This window comes from Lissotriton vulgaris, chromosome 8, assembly GCF_964263255.1.
Source record: "Lissotriton vulgaris chromosome 8, aLisVul1.2, whole genome shotgun sequence".
NCBI classification, from domain to species: domain Eukaryota; kingdom Metazoa; phylum Chordata; class Amphibia; order Caudata; family Salamandridae; genus Lissotriton; species Lissotriton vulgaris.
In genome coordinates this window covers 450,738,879-450,757,848 of record NC_141696.1, presented here as the reverse complement: position 1 = coordinate 450,757,848, position 18,970 = coordinate 450,738,879, and the positions used below count along the sequence as shown (strand labels likewise).

General features: G+C 47.7%; 1 protein-coding gene across 1 annotated transcript in view; it reads right to left on the bottom strand.

Annotated features, from left to right (window-relative positions):
- LOC147697160 (ATP-binding cassette sub-family C member 5-like) overlaps positions 1-18,970 on the bottom strand; it is a 2,119,944-nt gene that overhangs the window by 59,857 nt on the left and 2,041,117 nt on the right. Inside the window, exon 30 of the mRNA XM_086934231.1 lies at positions 13,188-13,352. Within this exon, the coding sequence (XP_086790357.1) occupies positions 13,188-13,352 (165 nt within the window). The remainder of the gene's footprint in view (positions 1-13,187; positions 13,353-18,970) is intronic.

Below are 18,970 nucleotides of genomic sequence, written 5' to 3'. Positions count from 1 at the left end.
TAACTACCAAGCTCTCCATGGTGGAATGTTGGGAGAGGCAAGTGGGGTCGCCCGGAGCCGGGTGGTGGTGTCGGGGAATCATCTGTGAGGGCCTCATTAAACGGCAGCATGGGCTCTGAAGAGCTCGCAACCAGTTGAAGCACCTCAGTCAGGAGGTTAGTCCTGACCGCCACCGTAAGAAGCTCGAGGTTGAGGGCCTCGGCCGGCCTACACAACACCACTGTGTATGATGCTCCCTCCTCCGTAACCACAGTAGGAGGAGACAACATGCCAAGGTCAGGGGAGGTGTCCAAACCACTGGCATCTCCTAATTCCTCTCTCCAGTCCTGCTCAGTGTCCAACTGGTCAGTCAAGGGGTCACCTGACCCCTCCCAGTCCTCCTCCTCATCCTCTGGGTGCCATTATAGTTGAAAAGGGACCCCAGGAGTGAACAGGGGCATAAAAACCCCACCCGTCACCGGATCCGGCGTTGGACAGGCTCCGTGTCCACGTCGGGATGGAGGCCGGGGTCAACGCCAGCCGGGAGGCCGACATGCGTCGGACGCAGTAGTGGTGCTGTCGGAAGCGGCGCCCGTGGAGGCGTAATGAGGTCAACCGGCGCCGATCCAGATCCAGGCCTGGACCCCAACCGAGTCCGCGGGGCCCGAAGGCAGCATACATCGCCTCGTAGAACGTACAAAGCTGGGTGGGAGTCGCTCTGGGTCCCTTCTGGACCCGCACTCGGAGCCACGGGAGGGGCACCACCGGCGTGCTTAGTCGGATCAGCAGATCGACGAGGAGAAGTCGAAGAATGGCGATGCTTCTTCGACTTCTTCTTATTCTTCGACTTACCGGCCCCAAGTGCGAAGACTTCGATGATTTCGACCCGGAACGGTGGTGGCTCCGAGACCGGTCCCTCAACCTCCCTCTCGACCGGGACCTCGAACGGCGCGGAGCCGACTGCCGGTGTTCAAGCAGCTTTTGGGACCGCTGCTGCATAGCCTTCGGCGCCATTGTTAGGCAGTCAGAGCAGGACTTGTGGTCGTGGTGGTGCTCCAGGCAAAAGAGGCACACGCGGTGCGGATCGGTCTCCGACATCAGTCAGTGACAGGAGCTGCAGGCCTTGAAACCGGGCATCCCTTGTGTACCTTTTTGGAGTTGGAGACTCAAAACAAGAAGTTGCCAAAAGTTGAGAAAAAGTCAGTCAAAAATTGACTGAGGTACCGCTCTTCGCTGGCTGGCGCGGAAAAAGAAAGAACTAATGTCAGCGCGCGAGGGCGGCATCTAAGTAGCTGCCACAACATCATCCCGGCAACCACAACGCCGACGACAGACTCGGAGCCGACCAACGCCACCTTCCGATGCGCAGAGGTACTGCGGGCGAAAAAACTTTCCGGACCCAGTCTGACGCCTGGGGGTAATTCTAAGCTAAGGAATCTATAACTAACGTGTTTCTTTCAGATCCACTTGGTAATATACTGCACTCTGCCTTGGGCTTGTTAGGTCTACCTTATGGGTGACGTACACACATTAAAATGGGGAGGACTTAACTTTGCCATTACTTTCAATGGTAAAGTCTGGAACTGCTCTTCCAGTCTGCAGTGGTAGACTAGGAGACATGTTTTACCTTTATCACACTGACGGTGGCACAACCGTGCTGCAGTCCCTAGGGCAGCGGTCTTCAATCTGTGGGGCGCGACCCCCAGGGGGGTCGTGGAGTCCTGGGAAGGGGGTCGCAGATTCTGCAGAGTGCAGTTCCTGGCATTGATCGAGGGTGCTCACGGCGGAGGCCTAATTCACACCGAGGTGTGAAAAACATCAACGCCTCATTAACAAGTAAAAGGTCTTTTAGAGACCTGTCAAGTACTTGGGTTTGACTGTGTGTCCCTGAAGCTGTTACAGCAGGGCTCACATACACGAGCTGGGGGGAGCTGGGGGCGGGGGGGCTGGGGGAGTGGCTGTAGTGTAGCCCTTTGAGTTCAATGGATGTTGCGCACCTGGAGCTGTGGGTCCTGTGACACGTCCCCCGCAGGGAGGCACAGAGATGCCCTCCCATGAGCGGGAAAGAAGAAGGAAGACGACGCAGAGAGATACTGACCCCCCTCATGAGAGAGGCACAGAAAAGGTGGGTGGATGAATGATGGGTGGATGGATGGATGTAAGGCTGAAGGATGGATGGATGTGTGAAAAGGTGGGTGGATGAATGATGAGTGGATGGATGGATGAAAGGCTGAAGGAAGGATGGATGAATAAAAGGGTGGATGGATGAATGATGGTTTGGTGAAGGATAGATGTATGGATGGAAGGATGAAAGGGTGGACGGATGAAGGATGGATGGATGAAAGGGTGGATGGATGAAAGGGTGGATGAATGATGGATGGATGGATGTGTAAAAAGATGGGTGGATGAATGATGGGTGAATGGATGGATGAAAGGGTGGATGGATGAATGATGAATGTATGGATGGAAGGATGAAAGGGTGGATGGATGAAGGATAGATGTATGGATGGAAGGATGAAAGGGTGGACGGATGAAGGATGGATGGATGAAAGGGTGGACGAATGAAGGATGGATGGATGGATGGAAGGATGAAAGGGTGGATGGATGAAGGATAGATTGGTGAAGGATAGATGTATGCATAGAAGGATGAAAGGGTGGACGGATGAAGGATGGATGGATGAAAGGGTGGATGGATGAATGATGGATGGATGGATGTGTAAAAAGATGGGTGGATGGATGAAGGGTGAATGGATGGATGAAAGGGTGAACGGATGAATGATGGATGTATGGATGGAAGGATGAAAGGGTGAATGGATGAAGGATAGATTGGTGAAGGATAGATGTATGGATGGAAGAATGAAAGGGTGGACGGTTGATGGATGGATGGATGAAAGGGTGGATGTATGAATGGATTAAAGGTTGCATGGATGAATGATGGATGGATGTGTGAAAAGGTGGGTGGATGAATGATGGGTGGATGGAAGGAAGGGTGGATGGGTAAAGGATGGATGTATGGGTGGAAGGATGAAAGGGTGGATGGATGAAGGATGGATGTATAGATGGAAGGATGAAAGGGTAGATGGATGGATGTGTGAAAGTGTGGGTCGATGAATAATGGAGGAATATGATGAGGTCTAACAGGCGCATTTATGGTTGTCAAAAGTTGATGATGAGGAGTACCAGTTTCTAGAAACTTTTGTCGGAAGGGGGTCCTTACGCCTAAAAAGGTTTCACAAGGGGGTCTTGGCATCAAAAAGTTTGAAGACCTCTGCCCTAGGGTGACCCTGTAACTTACAGGCCGTGGGTACCTAAGGGTACCATATATTAGGGACTTACAGGTAAGTTGGTATAAGCCAATCAAACATATACTGTTTAAGGTTAGAACCCAGGCACTGAGGTCTGGGTAGCAGGCCTTAGTGCATTCTCAGAGTCGAAAAACCGCTGCATCTGTCCAAAACCTTGGAGGTGGCTATACAAAAAAGGCATTTCCTTACAATTAAGGATATTGGATGTTTTAAGTAATCCCTCCGAACTCCTCTTCTTTCCCTACTGTTGCTTAGAGTGGAGCAAGTAAATCTAACCCCTCTGAAGTCCAACACTAGTCCTTCTGTTGCATAGACTAGAGTGGAAACAGTAAATCTAATGCCTCAGAAGTCCAACATTTTGCCTTATGTTGCTTGGACTGGAGTTAGAATAGTAAAGCTGACCCTTTGGAGTCCAACACTGTCCCTACCATTGCTTAAACTGGAGTGGGAACCTAACCTCTATCAATCAAACACTTTACCTATTGTTGTTTAGACTGGAGTGGAAATAGTACATCTAACCCTCCACCTGTTGCATTACCTTACATTTAACTATATTAGCAATTTAATAATAATTAAAAATGACTTTACAGTCTCCTTTATAAAAAATAAAAGTTTTACCTTGTTTTGGCGATATGGCCTTTCAAAATATTTTTGATATGCTATTTTTGCTATTCCCATTTTAAATATAGGAACACAATAATGTGGTAAACCATATTTTTGATACAATATTCATATCTCTCTAATTTGTTGTACAAAATATTCTGTATGATAACCAATATATGTCCGCTAACTAAGAAATTTTGTATGTTTGACCTAATACACAAGTTTAGCATATGAGACTTTTCAATTTTATGTTGTTGATAAGTGTTATACTGTTTGATATAATGAATAGTCAATTAACTAGAGCACTGCATGTTAGTTAACAGCATTATGTGAAGGAACAATGTTGTCTCAGGATGCTGTATATTGAAAATGTGTTAATCGTCCGCCATTCATCATTGATAACAGACTGTCCAACCACAAAAATGCAGCAACCAAACTAGAAGTTGATGAAGAAAATGAGTTAATTAGCTGATCCTGCACCTGCGTACCATGACCTCTATTCTGTACCCTCCCAGGTACCTGCATGTGGGAATAGATCAGGGTCCCTATCTTTATGTATGCCCAGTCACATGCCAGTTTTGTGCAACACGCAACAGATCACAAAAATCTCCCGTACAACTTCAGGTGAATACACTAGCACATGTAGCCCGTGTGAAGTGTTGTTAATTACCAATAAGCCACATGTCACTAAAGGACAAGTTACTTACCCTCGGTAATGCCTTATCTGGTAGAGACATAATCTAGCCACAGATTCCTTACCTTTGAAACTTGCAGGCATCAGGCTGGATCCTGAAGATTTTTCTTAGCAGTTCCCCTACATGCTGGTAGGTGGTTTCAGTTGACTCCACATTGTGTTCGTCATCGTCATGACGTCTGCGTCGTCAATATAACCGCTACTCTGATGCACTGACATCAGTACTTTCATGAGTTTCCATGCCAGAAGTGCGAAGCCATGAAGTGACTGACCATGGTGTGTTAAGAAGACAAGAGTATGCTTTCTTGAGGGAACCCGAGCAGGTATCCAGCCAGGAGAGAAAGCATTGAAAATTCCAGTGGAACTCTCTTGCCCCTTCACATTGACCATGAGGCATATTACAGCCTTTTGAAAAATACCCACCGAACATTATTAAATCTTGTATGTATATTTTTCAGCTAATGCCTATTAATTAGCATTTTTAATAATCACTTTTTATATTGCACTCTTGGAGTGGTACACACAGGGCTGGTCCCTGTGGCATCCTGAGGAAGAGCTTAGGGGTAAGCTCGAAACATGTTGGCACTCTACAAGGACTCCTGACTCATTGTAAACCAGGCTGACCTAGAGATCCACCCCACTTTTAATATATCAACTAGGAGCAAGAATAAAAGTAATTCCGCCCACTAGTTAGGTATTTTTAATCACTCCACTCCACATACACCACTGCACAACACATAGTTCCTCACTACAGTGCTCCTACGTATCCTTGCAAGTCGCAGCACGCCTCAACCCGCAGCGTGTTGGGATGGCCCCTATGATGAAGCATGTCACCGTGAGGAAACCCTGGTGAGTGAGGTGACTCAAGAAAGGACATTTTTCCTTTCTAGATTACATCAATCACCTTGATGCCGATCTACCTCTACAGCTAGGTTCTTTATCCATGATCTCAGATTTTTTGTGTCTACTACTAGAATAGGAGGGTGAACCTAGCATATCCCTCTGCCACCCCTTTTTTCTGAATGTGTTAAGAAGACAGCCAGGGCCCTAAAGGGGGACAGCCCTGACACTAACAACCATTTTGCAGTGCGGGGAGGATGGGTAGGTTGGTAAGGAATCTGCAGCTAGGTCATATCTCTACAAGATAAGGTGTTACTTAAGGTAAGTAACTTGTCCATCTCATAGAGACATCTAGCCGCAGATTACTTACGTTTGAACAGATACCCAAGCAATACCTTCCAAGTAGGTGGGACTGCGGAAAGTTTTAGACCAGAAAATCCTGCATCCAAACATGCCCTCTCTGCGAATCTGAGAATCCAGGCAATAGTGTCCAGCAAACCTGTGCAGAGATGCCCACATGGCTGCTTGGCAGATATCTGCAATTGGACCCCCACACTGGAGGGCTGTGATGGCTGCCTTCGCCCTGGTGGAATGGTCCTAAGGCCTTCGGGAGGCTGCTTCTTTGCCAAGGAGTGACACATCTTTACACAGAGGATAACCCAAAGCAAGATAGTCTGAACAGCATGCCCCTTCTTTGCTCCCACATGCCCTACAAAGAGTTGGTCATCCACCTGTAACTCTTGAGTGTGATCAACACAGAACGATAACGCTACAGGCGATGGAGATGCTCCTCTTCTTTGGAATGGTGCTGTGGTGCATAGAAAGTGGGCAGAGTAACAGACTGTCCCAGATGGAAGGTAGTTACAACCTTGAGAAAAATGGGTGCCCCAGTTCTTAGTACCACTTTGTCCAGAAAGACTGTCAAGTAAGGATGCTGTGATGACAGTGTCTACAGTTCGCTCCCCCTTCTGGCAGAGGTAATTGCCACTAAAAAGGCTGTTTTGATAGTGAGCAACCATAGAGGGCAGTTGTGCAGTGCTCAAATGGTGCACATATCAAGAAATTAATGACTAAATTAAGGTTCCACTGAGGCATAAGACAAGGAGACGGGGAAAACAAATGAAATAACCCCTTCAAAAACCTCTGCACCAAAGGGGAATTAAAAAGTGAAGGCTGAGCTGGCAGCTGATAAAAAGCTGTGAGGGCAGAAAGGTAGCCCTTAAGAGTGCACAAAGAAGACCCTGTAAAACCAAGGAAAGGATAAACAGGAGAATATCTGACAGAGAGGCAGACAAGGAGTCAATAAACTGTTGTTTATAATATTTACAAAATCTGTGTCATCAGCAGGAGCATACTGGTTTCATGGAGGGACGCCAGGCTGACAGAATAACTTTGCAGACTTCGGGTGGAAGGTCAAAAGCTGGCAGCTGGTGCTGCTCTATCTCCACACACGGAGGTGGAGAGTGGACAGGTTCAGGTGGAGGACCCTCCCCTGCTGCTGTGACAGAAAATCCTCCTGAAGGGGAAGCTGTATCGGACGATTGATGCTCACTGCCAGAATGTCCAGATACCAAACTCTCTGTACACAGTCTGGATCCAGAAGAACGACTTGTGCCCCGTCACTCCTGATCTTCTTGAGCACTCTGGGCAGGAGTGGCATGGGTGGAAAGGCGTACAGGAGGCCTCAGTTCCACGTGCGTCAAAAAGCGTAGCAGAGCAAGAGACGTTTTGGAAACTCCAACGTGCAAAAGTTCTGACATTGCGTGTTCTCTTTGGGGATGAACAGATGTAACCAAGTCTCTCCCCACCACTGAATGAGACCTTGTACGACGTCCAGATGGAGATGCCACTCGTGATGCGCAAGGCACCTTCAGCTGAGTTTGTCTGCTCTGACGTTCAAAGAACTAGCCAGATGTTGAACCACCAGGGAAATGCCCTGTTCCAGCCAAATCCAGAGACGCAGGGCCTCTTGATAGAGAGTCCACAGCCACACTCCGCCCTGTTTGTTGCATTACCACATGCCGGTAGTGTTGTCAGTGAACACCTAAACCAGACTTCCCTTGATGGATGGTAAAAAGGTTTTCAGTGCCAATTGGATTGCCTGAAGCTCCGAAAAGTTGATATTGAGCTTGGCTTCCGCTGAAGCAGAGTCCTCTTATCTCCACCTACCCCAGATGGCCGCCCCATCCTAGAAGGGACACAGCCATAACCTGCAGGTAGTGACGATTGGCAGGCAAGACAGGGATATGAAAATAGGCATCCTGAAAGTCCAGTGCAACCATCCAGTCTCCCGGGTCCAGGGCAGGCAGGACCTGAGCTAGGGTGAGCATCATGAACTTCTCCTTTTTGAGGAAGTAGTTGAGGGCTCTGAGGTCAAGGACAGGACGAAGGTCTCTGTCTTTTTTAGGGACCAGAAAATAGCGGAATAACAAACAAAATCTATTTATGGCCCGGGAACCCTTTCTATAGCTCCCCAGGACTAGAGAGTTTTAACTTCATCGTAGAGTGAGGCATGGTGATCCTCCATCAGCCGATCGTACAATGGAGGCATGGATGGAGGGGTAGTCTTGAACGGGAGGGAGTAGCCCCTTCGGACATTTGCAACACCCACCTGTCCGAAGTGATGTCTTGCCAGTGGTGGAGATGATTGCGTATTCTGCCACCAACTGGCTGTGTGTGATCCTGGGGATCGGACTAGGAGGGTTTTGTGGTGGAGGAGGGGATCATGGCTTGGCTCGACTTCTGGACTCCCGACCCCCAGGGTTGGTGTGAACTCCATACACGGCCCACAGAGGTTGCTGAACTAGTGGGGTCTTCTGCCCGAATAGGGTGGGCACAGTTGGTAGTCCCTTCCATAGCCATGAAAGGAGCGAAAAGCAGGCAAAGACCGGGATCTTGTTATGAGGCTCAAAGACACGGCCGTAACCCGCGAGTCCTTGAAACGCTCAAGCGAAGCTTTGTCTTCGAAGAGACGGTAGCCATGAAAGGGAAATCGCTCTGTCCAGCAAGACAGTTGTGTCCAAGACACATCCGATGGCGAACTTCGCTGCATCTCTCCCCTCTGAAATGGCTTGAGAGAGTAGAATTCGGTCCTCCTCCAAGACTCTGGGCAGCCTCTGCTCAACTGTGTCCCATGTCGTGGTATTCACCAACTGTAATGCTAGACTGGCGGGAGAGAAACTTTTATTCGCAAAGCCTTCCGGTCTCTTGGATTCGCTGTCTGAGGGTGCGGAAGGAACGTGTGACAGGAAGTGGAAGCTTGAACCACCAAGTTTTGAGGGTTGGGGTTGGGCGCTGTGAGGAAAACAGGGTCACCCGGTGCAGGGCGATGGCGGTCCGGCAAAGATTCTGTTCACAGGAGGACGCGTGCTGGGCTTGGACCAGGTGCCCGGAAGAATGTCAGTCAAGGCCTCATTGAAAGGCAGCAAGGGTTTCAAGCTGGAGACACCAGGCTGCAGGATCTCTTTCAAGACATTAGTCTTAACTGCCACTGTAGGAAGCTGCAGGTCCAAGACGTCTGCAGCCTTATGCACCACCATAGCAAATAATGCCCTCTCCGCCATAGCCAGGTTGGGGGGAGACAGCATGCTAGCATCTGGGGAGGTGTCCAGGCTACTGGCATCACCCAGTTCCTCATACAAGTCCATGTCCTGGATTTCTAAGGAGTCTTCATCCCACTCCCAATCCTCCACATCTATTCCTAACCCTTCAGAATAGGGCAGGTTAAACGTCATATTAAACGCCAAATGGCTCCATTGGCACAAGTCTCAGCGTTAGTGGACGCTTGACCGGCTCTGTGTCGTCAGGAATGTGGATTGGGGTGGCACTGTCAAAGTCAAGGACCTTGGCTGCGGAAGTGGTGCTGTGGAAGGTTGCTATGGAGATGCGACTGGTCCGGACCTGGAAATGGGCCTAGTAGGAGGCTGTGGTGCCAGGGCTGGAGCCGACGGCATGGAACCCACGGGGACTCCTTCATCCGAACCTGCGGGGCCCAAAGGTGCCCCAGTAGGGTCAGGGTATCGAAATATGGCACACATGGCGTCATAGAACTCCTTAAGTTGGGCGGGGTTGCTCCCAAGAAGGGAGGGAAATGTGGAGTCGACCCAGGCACCCGCTCTGCAGAGTAGGGCCTAGAACATCGAGGTTCCTCTGTCTCTCGTTGCGTGAGGGTCGCGGCAAAGTCAAAGCACACTTCGACTTCTTGTGATGCCGCTTACCTGATGACTTGGAAGAAGTGGACTTTGATCCACTGGAGCGGTGCTAGGACATTCCTCTCGACTGGGACCAGGATCAAGATAGACGGGGAGACTTCTGGTCAATGATTAGCTTTAGGGACTGCTCCCTCAAAGATTTCGGCCCCAAAGCCCGAATCTGGAGCACAACTTTGTGTTGTGGTCTCGTTTGCAGGCACAAGAGATACACTAAGTGGGTTCTGTCCCCAAATGGTGCGGTGACAGGTGCCACACGGCTTGAGCGTCGAGGTCTTCTTGCTAGACATCCCAAGCACACCAGAATAAGTTGACAAAATGTCGGTCAAAAATGACAGGGGTAAGCTCTCTTCGACAGATCTGCACTGGCTGGCGTGGAAAAAAAAAGAACTGACGTCAGCGGCCGGAGTGTTGGTTATATTGATGACGTGGATACGACGAACACGGCGCCGACAACGTCATGTGGAGTCGACCAAAGCCACCTACCTGAATGCAGGGGTACTGCTTAGAAAAATATTCCATAACCAGCCTGGTGCCTGGAAGTTCAAAGGTAAGGAATCTGAGACTGGATGTGTCTATCAGATATCCCCAGCAACCAAGCAACATGCAAGAGGAGACTGCCTGAAAATGTAGATATTTGTGCTTCCAGGAAATGCGGCATACACATCAGTGAAGCATCCCCTGGTATCACAGATAGGCTGCAGGTTGATGGAATGCCAGTGCTCTCTGTTGCGCAAAAGGTGTGCTGTGGGGTGAAGTAGCAGAAGTGACAAGAAGGTTAAGTCAATGGCACCTACCACACAAGGGAAGTGGTGCAGAAAGGTGCCCCTCCCCGCACACAAAAATTCTGCCTGTAATATAGGCACCTTTGTGTGTGACAGTGCACCAGAGCATAGAGGCAGCAAACATGTGCCATAATGTAAGTAAATATGGCACATTTTTGATGACTCACTTTAAGTTGCGTTGTGTGAAATGTTAGTAGATCTGGCAATTAGTTTCTAGCCCATACCATCTCCTTGAGAAAGCATCTCACTTCGGTGCCCTGCTATCCTGAGGGTCAAGTTTAGGCTCCATTAGTACAGTGAATCGAGGAAAAAAGTGGTTAACAACTGCAATTATCAATAATTGTCCTGGGATAACCTGAATTAAGTATCACACTGTGGTAGGACAGAAAACAGAGATGCTACACATTGGGAGGACGTAGGTATGGAATGCTTGGGAGGCCAAATTGGAGAGAATACTAGCAAATATTAATGTGCATGAGTTGGGCAGTTAAACACAAAAGAGATGCAGAGTGCAAAGTAGGATTTCTTTGCTACATGAATGGCAACATCATATTTCTTGCCTTCAGCACTGAACTGAGCCGAGCCATTAGACTAATAGTCCACGCATTAAACTCTATCTGTATTTAGGAAATAATTTCTGTGCTGGGGACTGTGCTGCACTATGCTTAAAAGAGACTAATTCCAAAACCTACACTGTCACTAAATACCATGTGGTGCATATGTATGAAGTGGTATTTCTGTGTTAATCCTAAATGTGGGCTGGTAATTAAGTCTGAGAAATACTGTTATGCATGTGGCATAACATACTGTAAGTAATGGTAAACTGTCGACAATATTGTTTTTTTTCTGGCTGCTTTCGTACACCATCAGACCAACTATTCCAGCAATGGAACATAGGAGCTCATTGTAAAGACATTTTATGGGCATTATTGAAACAACAGCCTCCACTGCACTGTGGACCACAACAACAACAATCATCTCTAGCTCTACTATCAGTTTACGTCTCCGTGCATCACCGATCCAAGCCTGAATGGCACAGTTCTCATCATGGACAACAGTGATGGCTGTGTCCTGGTAGTGCCTGACCTCTGAGAATCTTTGACACAGACAAACAAACTTGCAATCTAACCTGGCAAAACACTGGATTCGTGCTTAGACTAAGCCCAGCAATTTGTATAGAAGGAACACTAGATTTCAGCGACCAACAATTAACTACCGAAAGTGCCCTAGCGAACCTTCCTCACATCTGTCAACTCCAGACTCTACATGGGGCCTCCTACGACCGGTCCACCTCTACCGGATGAGCTGATCATTTGCATAACCAGAAACGCCTATATTACCATAACATGTATCTTCTTTATGTCTCATGACAAGCATCCTACACGAACTGACCAATGGACTGAGTGGTCTTATCTAATGTATTATCCCTTGAATTGATGAGATCATCACTTCTTCTACGTCCTTCACACATTCATTCCTTTTGTCACTTTTCCTATAAGGATTGCTTCCTATCGGACGGAGAAACAACTATCAGACTAGCGGACTCTTCTGGCTGGTGCATATGCTGTGTGCACTATTCCCAGACTTCTTTCCCCTCAGGAGAGAATGCTTTGAGCTGACATCAGCCATGTCCTTTCCTGAACTCTCCTTCTAGAACTTTTGGTAATTGATATCCCAAGAACAATAAATCTGATTAATCTGTACCCTTAGATTTAAATGCATGAGACTGCTGTATTTACTTCCTAAATCTAGTCATAAATCTTAACCCTTTAAAGACCCTGTTTCTGTGTCTCTATTACTGGTTTCCAGTGATTGATTGTACATTTCTATAGTCTTAATGAGCGATGGAATTATAGTAGAGAAGTTTCTAGTCAACAGGGCCAAATATTGCTATTTTGCATAGCCTTATCTGAATTACTTGTATGTATGATCCTAGTGTGTCTAAATTTCTTCAGGAGATTTGGTTTGACAGTAATTATTCTGTACTTGTACAGCGTAGTATTGAGAGTTATATACATGAATCTAATGACAAGCTCATAAGACAGTTATCCAATTCCTGGTCCTCACTAGATAACTGGATTGGATCCCCTATATCCAACCCCACTCGGCATGGTTCAAGATACATCGGAGAACCAAGGTAAATGACTCTAAGGTAATTATGCCAGGTAAATTTAATATGAAAGTTAATCGGCCCAGCAACAGCGCTACAGCAATACTAAATGGTGTCTGATAACAAGTAGCCAACGCACTACATGTATTCATGACTTCAGTGAACCTGAAAGGAAAAAAAGATTTGGAGAAAAGTCTCTTGCTCTATGTACAGAGGATATAGAAAATCCTGACTCTACTTATCAGGCTCTTACCGTCACAAATGTAGACCAGAAAGTGGGAAGACTAGACTGTTTAAGGAACACCTCATCATTCATTGATAAGGCCCCTGATGACTTTGGGTCTTACAACACTAATCTCTATCCTACATCTACCAGCATTTCCTTACTGTTCCTTCTTTTGCTATGCCATGCTGTGATGCTCCCCAACGGTGCTCATGCTAAAGTAGAATTCACGCGCACACACACACATTTGAAAAGTACTCAAGTGGGAAAGCAAATACCTATACCGATCAGAAAAGTAGGTGAAGATATATTTCATCACAACTTTACACTGTGAGCAGTGATGTCATAATAAAACAAGGCATCTGTCTCCATTACTGAAGAGAAAAGGTAACAGTTCAAGTGATGCATGCCTTAACAAGAAGATCGTTATTCATATTTACCTCTCCATGTTCCATGACCATTATCCGATTACATTTGAATATAGTATCAAGACGATGAGCAATAACTAATACTGTGCAATTAACAAAAGCCTTCTTGATCGTTTCTTGAATCAATGCATCTGTTTCGTTGTCAATTGCAGCGGTTGCTTCATCAAGAAGCACAATCTAAAGATAAAATTAGCATTTTAGAAAATTTGAGAAATCATGAACGTGGTCTAAAAGTACAAAACGATGGATTTAGTGTTCTGAAGCTTACAAACTGCAAACAAAATGAGAATGCAGAACAGTGGTGCAATTACCATACCCGGCTCCGGAAATTCCTTACTGTGATCACCACAAAAGATGATTTAGAACCAACACAGCCATTTTAAATGGGCTGGTTTCTGAATAACCCATCCGCCATTGCAAGGAAAAATATCCCTGAAGCATTAACCCTATGCCACTCAGGCCTGACGATTAAGGTACTTCCCTTCCTTAAAGCTCTTTTTAGAGGCTAGTCTGTCTAACTGCAGATTCCTCAGTGACTTTGCATTGCACAGGAAGTGACGGAGAAGATCTGCACAAAGGCACGACCCCTGCACGCTGACATCAATTTATGCATCATCCTCTTTCCATGCCCTCAAACGCTGTTCTTTTTAAACAATTTGCAGATGTCAGTGTCCTGAAAATTAACTTGGGATCTTTGTAAGTCACGTAGACGAACTGGATGGGCTGAGATGGCAGCAAGAATATGCATCAGAAAAAGCGTTATTGAATATAAGTGCTTGTTCTTTGGATTGATTTTTTAGTTTTAAGTTTATTTGTTTGATTAATTAAAATCTTACAAAAATGTGACCTTGGAGAAAATATCAGCATCAATACACATTTAAAACATCATGCAAATAGTAGTTGGATTGATTTTTCTGACCGTAGATTCCTCACTTTTTGTTTAATAAACTTTATTTGAAATTTTCCAACAACATAACCATGATTGTGCACATAGCAGTGAACAAGAGCAGTGCATACGTACATAATAATTACAGTGGTAACGATTAACCACTTCTGCGATGCGCAAATTTTCACGCTGTGTGGGCATTTTAATGAGTAGGCGGGGTTCGGACGGCCCCCGGCCGTCCTTCGCTCAAGCCCACTGTGACGTTGGACAGCTGGGGGCCGTCCAAAGCACACAACGTCAAAAGCACACAAGGGGTTAAAGAAATCGGACCCTCCACTACCACCCACCCCCCCTCTATTTTCCTGAGGCCTGTGCTGAACATTCCCTTCATTTTACTCCCTATTCTCCTCATCTTTGTAGAGTTGCGCTCTAGTGTATGCACGTCGCGTCGTAACGCGACGTGCCGGCGGCCATCTTGAGGATGCGCATGCACCCTAACAGAAACGGCGCGAGTGTCGGAGCACGTAGTTGCCGGCTCGGCGCTCTCTAGTGAATATTAATAATTAAACAGCGTATCTGCCCCCAGCAAGTGTCCTGTCATTATTTCTGGGAAATAATCATCTTTACAATGGCGATAAGGTCGGGATGAAGACCTAAGGAGGCATACCATTCGAAAAAAAAAAACGACCTAGACAAGAGAAGGACCACGGCAAGGGAACCAGACATCCCAAGCATCTACACAGGTGGCCTGTAGGTACACCCCCACAGACCAGAGATCACCAGAGAGCGCGGCAGAGCCCACAGTCACGCGAGGGGAGCTAGAACTGAGCACTGGGGAAGAAATACAGGGTGCGCACAGGGAAGACCACCCAGGACACCCCACGATGCAGCACGACCAAGGAAAGGAGCACTGGCGACCGATGGGAAGAGCGAAGGGGCAGACACAGAGACCCCCCAACTGAAAACAGAGAAGATAGAGGAAAACAGTGCACCGGGCAGCCCCAGAAGTCACAGTGGTACCCCGCCCACGGAAAAGCGTGAAAGAATGTGTGCGCAAGCAGCGTCTGCGACGGCCCCCGTACAATTTTTGCCCAAGCCAGGAGAACCACTGATGAGGTGGGAAGACTGGAGAGACTATATTGACAACTTCATCGAAGTGCTAGAAGATGAAAATGAAGAAAAGTTCTCAAGTGAGAGGAAGAGGCGAATACTATTACACAACCTAGGCCCGGAGGGGCTCAGGATCTTCAAGACTCTAATGCCCAAACAACGGGGGAGTACAGATGACGATGTATACGCCCACGCTATAGAAGAACTGAATGAACACTACAAACCGGAGGTCTGTGTTTCGATCGACAGGTACAACTTCCAGAAAAGAAAACAACAACCTGGGGAATCAGTGGAAGAGTACGTGACGGCGTTAAAGAAGTTGGCATCAACGTGTAGATACCATACATTCCAAGACGAATTCATCAAGGAACAAATCGTAATGCACACCACGAGCACCGCTGTGCAAGACAAGCTGTGGGCCAGCGGCGACGCCACGTTACAGGAAGTGATGATAATCGTCAAGAGAGCTGAGTTGGCGCGAAGATGCGCAGAGGCGGCAAAAGGAGAGGCTGCAACAACGCTGGTGGTGAACAGGATAGAAGATGAAGAACCCCGCAGGGACAACACAAGCAAGGGGCCCACATCAAAGGGACCGAATAGGTGGCAAGGGAATCCAGGGCCACCGGGAAAGCAAACTGGGAACAACAAAAAAGCCTGCTACAGATGCAGAAGTTGGGCACATGAGGCCCATGACAGGAAGTGCCCGGCGTTTCGCGCCAAATGTATGTATTGTGGAATCATAGGGCACTATGAGAAAGTATGCCGCAGGAAGTCCTCCAGAACTATGGTTAAATACATCGACCAAGGACAAGAGGACAAGGAAGGGAGTGACCACGAAGATGAGGACACGGTACTCTGCATCTACGACCAAGTACTGAGTGTGGATAACAAAAGGTCGACCAAGCCAGTACTGGACATGACGATCGGAGGAGTGCCGATAAATATAGTGGCTGATACCGGATCACCCTACACCATTGTACAGAGAACAGTGTGGAATGAAACCTTCAGCCCATACTTGGGCCCAGACCTGGAGAAATTAGACATAAGGCCAGTCACATACAACGGAGACCGCATACCCATGTTAGGATTCTGACTGTTAAAGTTTGAATTCAGAGGGCGCAGTGCCTACTGCAAACTGTACATTTCTGAAAAAGGACCATCGGTGCTAGGTTGGCTAGACCAAGGGAACCTGGGCATCAAATTAGATCCCGGAGGAAAAGAACAGATCCTCCTCACCGAACCGGAAGAATGGCCGAACCTGGACAAATGGAAGAAGGAGTACCCCAAGGTGTTTGGAGGCACGGTGGGGAGGCTCGAGAAGTTTGCACACTAAACTGTCCTCAAGGCAGGCGCCATACTGGTGACTCACAAGGTGAGAAACATACCTCTCCCAGTGAGAGAGGCGGTACAAGAAGAATTGCAAGAATTGGAAAGAAGAGGAATCATCGAACCGATCACGTGCGCTGAGTGGCTGGCAGCATTGGTGGTAGTCATGAAACCCAGTGGAAAGGTCAGACTATGTGTGGACCTGCGTGAATTGAATAACAATATTGTGGTAGAGAAGTTTCCCCTACCAAGGATTGAGGAGATGCTAGCCAAGACGAGAGGGATTAAGTGGTACTCTACCATCGACCTGACCTCAGCGTACCATCAAATCGCATTACACCCGGAGAGCAGGAGGTTGACTTTATTCATTACCCCCTTCGGGTGCTACCAGTTCCGCCGCATGCCATTTGGACTGGCATCGGCGGCTGCGGTATTCCAGAAATTAATGTACCAACTGTTTAAAGACATGGATGGCATCCAGTATTTCGAGGATGACATCCTTGTGATGGGCCGCGACATTTTAGACCACGATGCCAAACTAACCAAAGTGTTGAGAGTATTAGAAGGCAAGGGCCTCACAGCGGAGTGGGAAAAGTGCCGCCTGGGCATGGAATCGGTGACCTACCTAGGGCACAAAATCGGAGTGCAAGGGATCACCCCCAAGGCGGAAAATGTGAAAGCGATCAACGAGGCACCACCACCCACCAGTAAGGAGGACGTCAGGTCCTTCTTAGGAGTGGCCGAATACTATAGTAAATTCGTGCAACATTTCGCAACAAAGACCCACCACATGAGGAAGTTAACGAGAGAGAGCTCAGTGTTTTGCTGGACAGAAGAAGCGCAAAAGGAATTCGAGAGGGCAAAGGAAGACTTGGTGAGAGCCATACCCCTGCAAGGATATGATCCTCATGGAAGGACTGTGCTCACGACGGACGCCAGTGACAAAGGCTTGGGCGCGGTGCTAATGCAAGATCGGGGACAAGGGGTGATGGACACACTAAGCTTTGCTTCTCGCACCTTGAGTGACACAGAAAAGAAATACAGCGTCATCGAAAAGGAGATGCTAGCAGTAGTGTGGGCAAAGACCAGGTTCAGACAATTCCTGTGTGGTACCTGATTTCAGCTAAAGACAGATCATAAACCCTTGGTGAAGGTACTCACCTCTAGTGGGCACGCGAGTGCCACCCCCAGGATCTCAAAAATTGTATTGAAGCTGCTAGAATTTAGATATGATGTGGAGTACGTTCCAGGCAGTCGGAACAAAGTCGCAGACTATCTAAGTAGGGCAGCGGCCATGGAACCTGGAGGAGATGAATCGACAAGTGGGGAAGAAATGGTGGCCCTGACAGATGACCAGGAGAAAGTCATCAGAAACCAGGAGTGGAAGGAAGCCTCCAGTGAAGACCAAACGATACAAGAGGTGAAGAAATACATAGTACAGGGATGGCCGGAGAAGAAATACACCAGTGACACCCTGAGAATGTACTATGAGGTCAGAGAAGAGTTGTCAATAGACGACCAAGGAGTGTTTGTTTTCAGGGGAGACAAGGTTATTCCCCCAGCTGGCATAATCCCCAAACTACTGGCCTTACTCCACGAAGGCCACTTAGGGATAGGCAAAATGAAATTGAGGACTAAAGAAGGGTACTGGTGGCCAGGCATGGACCTATGAGCAGAACGATATGTCAGAGATGGCCCACAGTGCCAAGGAGCAGACAAATCACTTAAGCCTTTGCGCCCGGCGCTAGGGAGATTTGACCCCCCACAGAACCCGTGGGAGGAGTTGTCAATAGACATTTTGGGCCCAATCTTAGACGGACAAGGAGTCCAAAAGTATGTGTGCGTCCTCATCGACTGATACTCTAAATGGCCTGAAATGAAGGTGGAGGAAGTAATGGACACAGAGACCATCTTGAAGTTTTTGAGTGACACGTTTGTGAGAGAGGGCATTCCTAAATCCATCATGAGCGACAACGGCCCCCAGTTTACCTCAGATAAGTGGACCAGCTTCATGGAGAGAAATGGTATCCTCTCCAAGCACACGTCGATCTATCACCCGGCAGGAAATGGACTAGTAGAACGGTTTAACCGTGTGGTGATGGGATCTGTGCAAGCGGCGATATCCCAGAACAAGGACTGGGAGAAAGAGATGTGGTAAATGGTATGGGCATACAGAATCACCCCCACGGGGACCGGGTATAGTCCTTTCCAAATCTTGAGAGGGCGTGATCCCTTCACGAAGGACAATCGTGTGTGGAAGGAGAAAACCATAATGAGTAAGTGGTCCCCTGCGGAGGTTCAGGCGAACTTGGAGAGGGCGCAAGCTGTATATGCCAAGCACTACAATAGACGAAGGAACGTGAAGGATACTGGACTAGAAGAAGGCGAATGGGTGCCAGTCAAGTTGGCGACGATGCAAAGAAAGGGGGAGAGCAAATACAGTAAACCCCTGCAAGTTAAGAATGTATATGAC